This window comes from Notothenia coriiceps, unplaced genomic scaffold (genome assembly GCF_000735185.1).
Source record: "Notothenia coriiceps isolate Sejong01 unplaced genomic scaffold, NC01 NC01_scaffold00027710, whole genome shotgun sequence".
Lineage (NCBI taxonomy): Eukaryota > Metazoa > Chordata > Actinopteri > Perciformes > Nototheniidae > Notothenia > Notothenia coriiceps.
This window is the reverse complement of record NW_011360411.1, coordinates 1-1,494: the sequence shown is the minus strand read 5'-3', so window position 1 is coordinate 1,494 and position 1,494 is coordinate 1. Positions and strand designations below refer to the sequence as shown.

Below are 1,494 nucleotides of genomic sequence, written 5' to 3'. Positions count from 1 at the left end.
AAGAAATATCTTTGCTTATTCATTGGCTGTAGTCTGTTGTGGCCCAGTCAATCACCAACAAAGATACATTACACTACCGTCCAGTGTTTAATTCACCAAATGTAATTTGTCAGACAATAATGTTTCTCTTTTATCCCATATTAATTAAAAACTATAAATGTAACACACAGAACATGCAGCTAGCAGACCTTGAGGAACTACATTTGAAGAAAAAAATACTTTTGTGTCAGCTTTCAGTTTATATAAATTAAGGTGAAAATGTTGTCCACAGAACCCCCTCCAGGTCCTGGTGAACGCTATCATCAACAGTGGGCCACGTGAGGACTCTACCCGTATTGGGCGTGCTGGTACCGTCAGGAGGCAGGCTGTTGACGTGTCACCCCTCCGCAGGGTCAACCAGGTAAACCCACTCAAATATACTATTTAAAATAAAACAAACATTGACTTTCTTAAAGGCTAGTCTTTGATTTAAATATGAAAATGGAATCACCCCAGAAAATGAAAGAGCTTGTGCTTTACATACCTGGAAAATGTGCTTTTTTTGCATTCTTCCTTCTAATGCAACACACATTAGACAAATTACAATTTCACCTTTCATTTAATTAGAGCTTACATGGCAGGAGTTGTACAGTCCATAAAGAAAATGAATACTGCTGTAAAAGTGGGCCGATGACTTCCATTAATGAGAAAAGGAAGCACATTGGATGTTCCATTGCTACTGCAGTGTAATCATGAAGCTGTTGTGCAAAATATCTCCCAATCTTTATATTTTTCTCAACTCATCACTACATAGCTAAAATCAGAAATGTCAGAATCCAAGGCTGCACCCAATGTTTTTTCTTTTCTGTAAGTTGCTTTGTTTGCTGTAATAACTGTTTGTATTACGTGCATAACGCGAGGCTAGAGTCACGCCTGGATACACCCGTTGTCCTGGTGTGCTAGAGTGCTCGTAGAAGAAATATCTTTGCTTATTCATTGGCTGTAGTCTGTTGTGACCCAGTCAATCACCAACAAAGATACATTACACTACCGACCAGCGTTAAATTCACCAAATGTAATTTGTCAGCCACTAATGTCTCTACTCGTCCTGTAGGCTATCTGGCTGCTGTGCACAGGCGCAAGAGAAGCTGCCTTCAGGAACATCAAGACCATTGCAGAGTGCCTGGCTGATGAGCTGATCAATGCCGCGAAGGTAACGGTTTATTCACTTATAGCATGCTCACTATCTGATTGAAGATAACTTGATATCATTCCTATTATTGCACCCTTCTGATTCTTGTGCATTGATTTTTAAGTAGCGTTGAAACGGTACCTTAACACAATGCAGTCTGTAATTCTGATTACAGCTGATTTAAACTAATATTTGGAGGCTGCAATAGAGCAAATGGCAACCAGTGATTAAAGTCTCCACAGATTAAATTGGTTGTCCAACTCCAAAATCCCATCATGGCAGATTGAAATAAATGTTTGCTGTAGAGGAACCTCAGATTATGT

General features: G+C 39.4%; 1 protein-coding gene across 1 annotated transcript; it reads left to right on the top strand.

Moving 5' to 3' along the window:
- Positions 1 to 256: 256 nt before the first annotated feature.
- Positions 257 to 1,249, top strand: LOC104957777 (40S ribosomal protein S5-like; the record flags this gene model as incomplete). Its single annotated transcript, XM_010785439.1, has 2 exons — positions 257 to 400; positions 1,094 to 1,249. Coding segments are annotated over 2 exons (285 nt in total), but the record flags the coding sequence as incomplete, so codon positions are not given.
- Between the last annotated feature and the right edge of the window lie 245 nt (positions 1,250 to 1,494).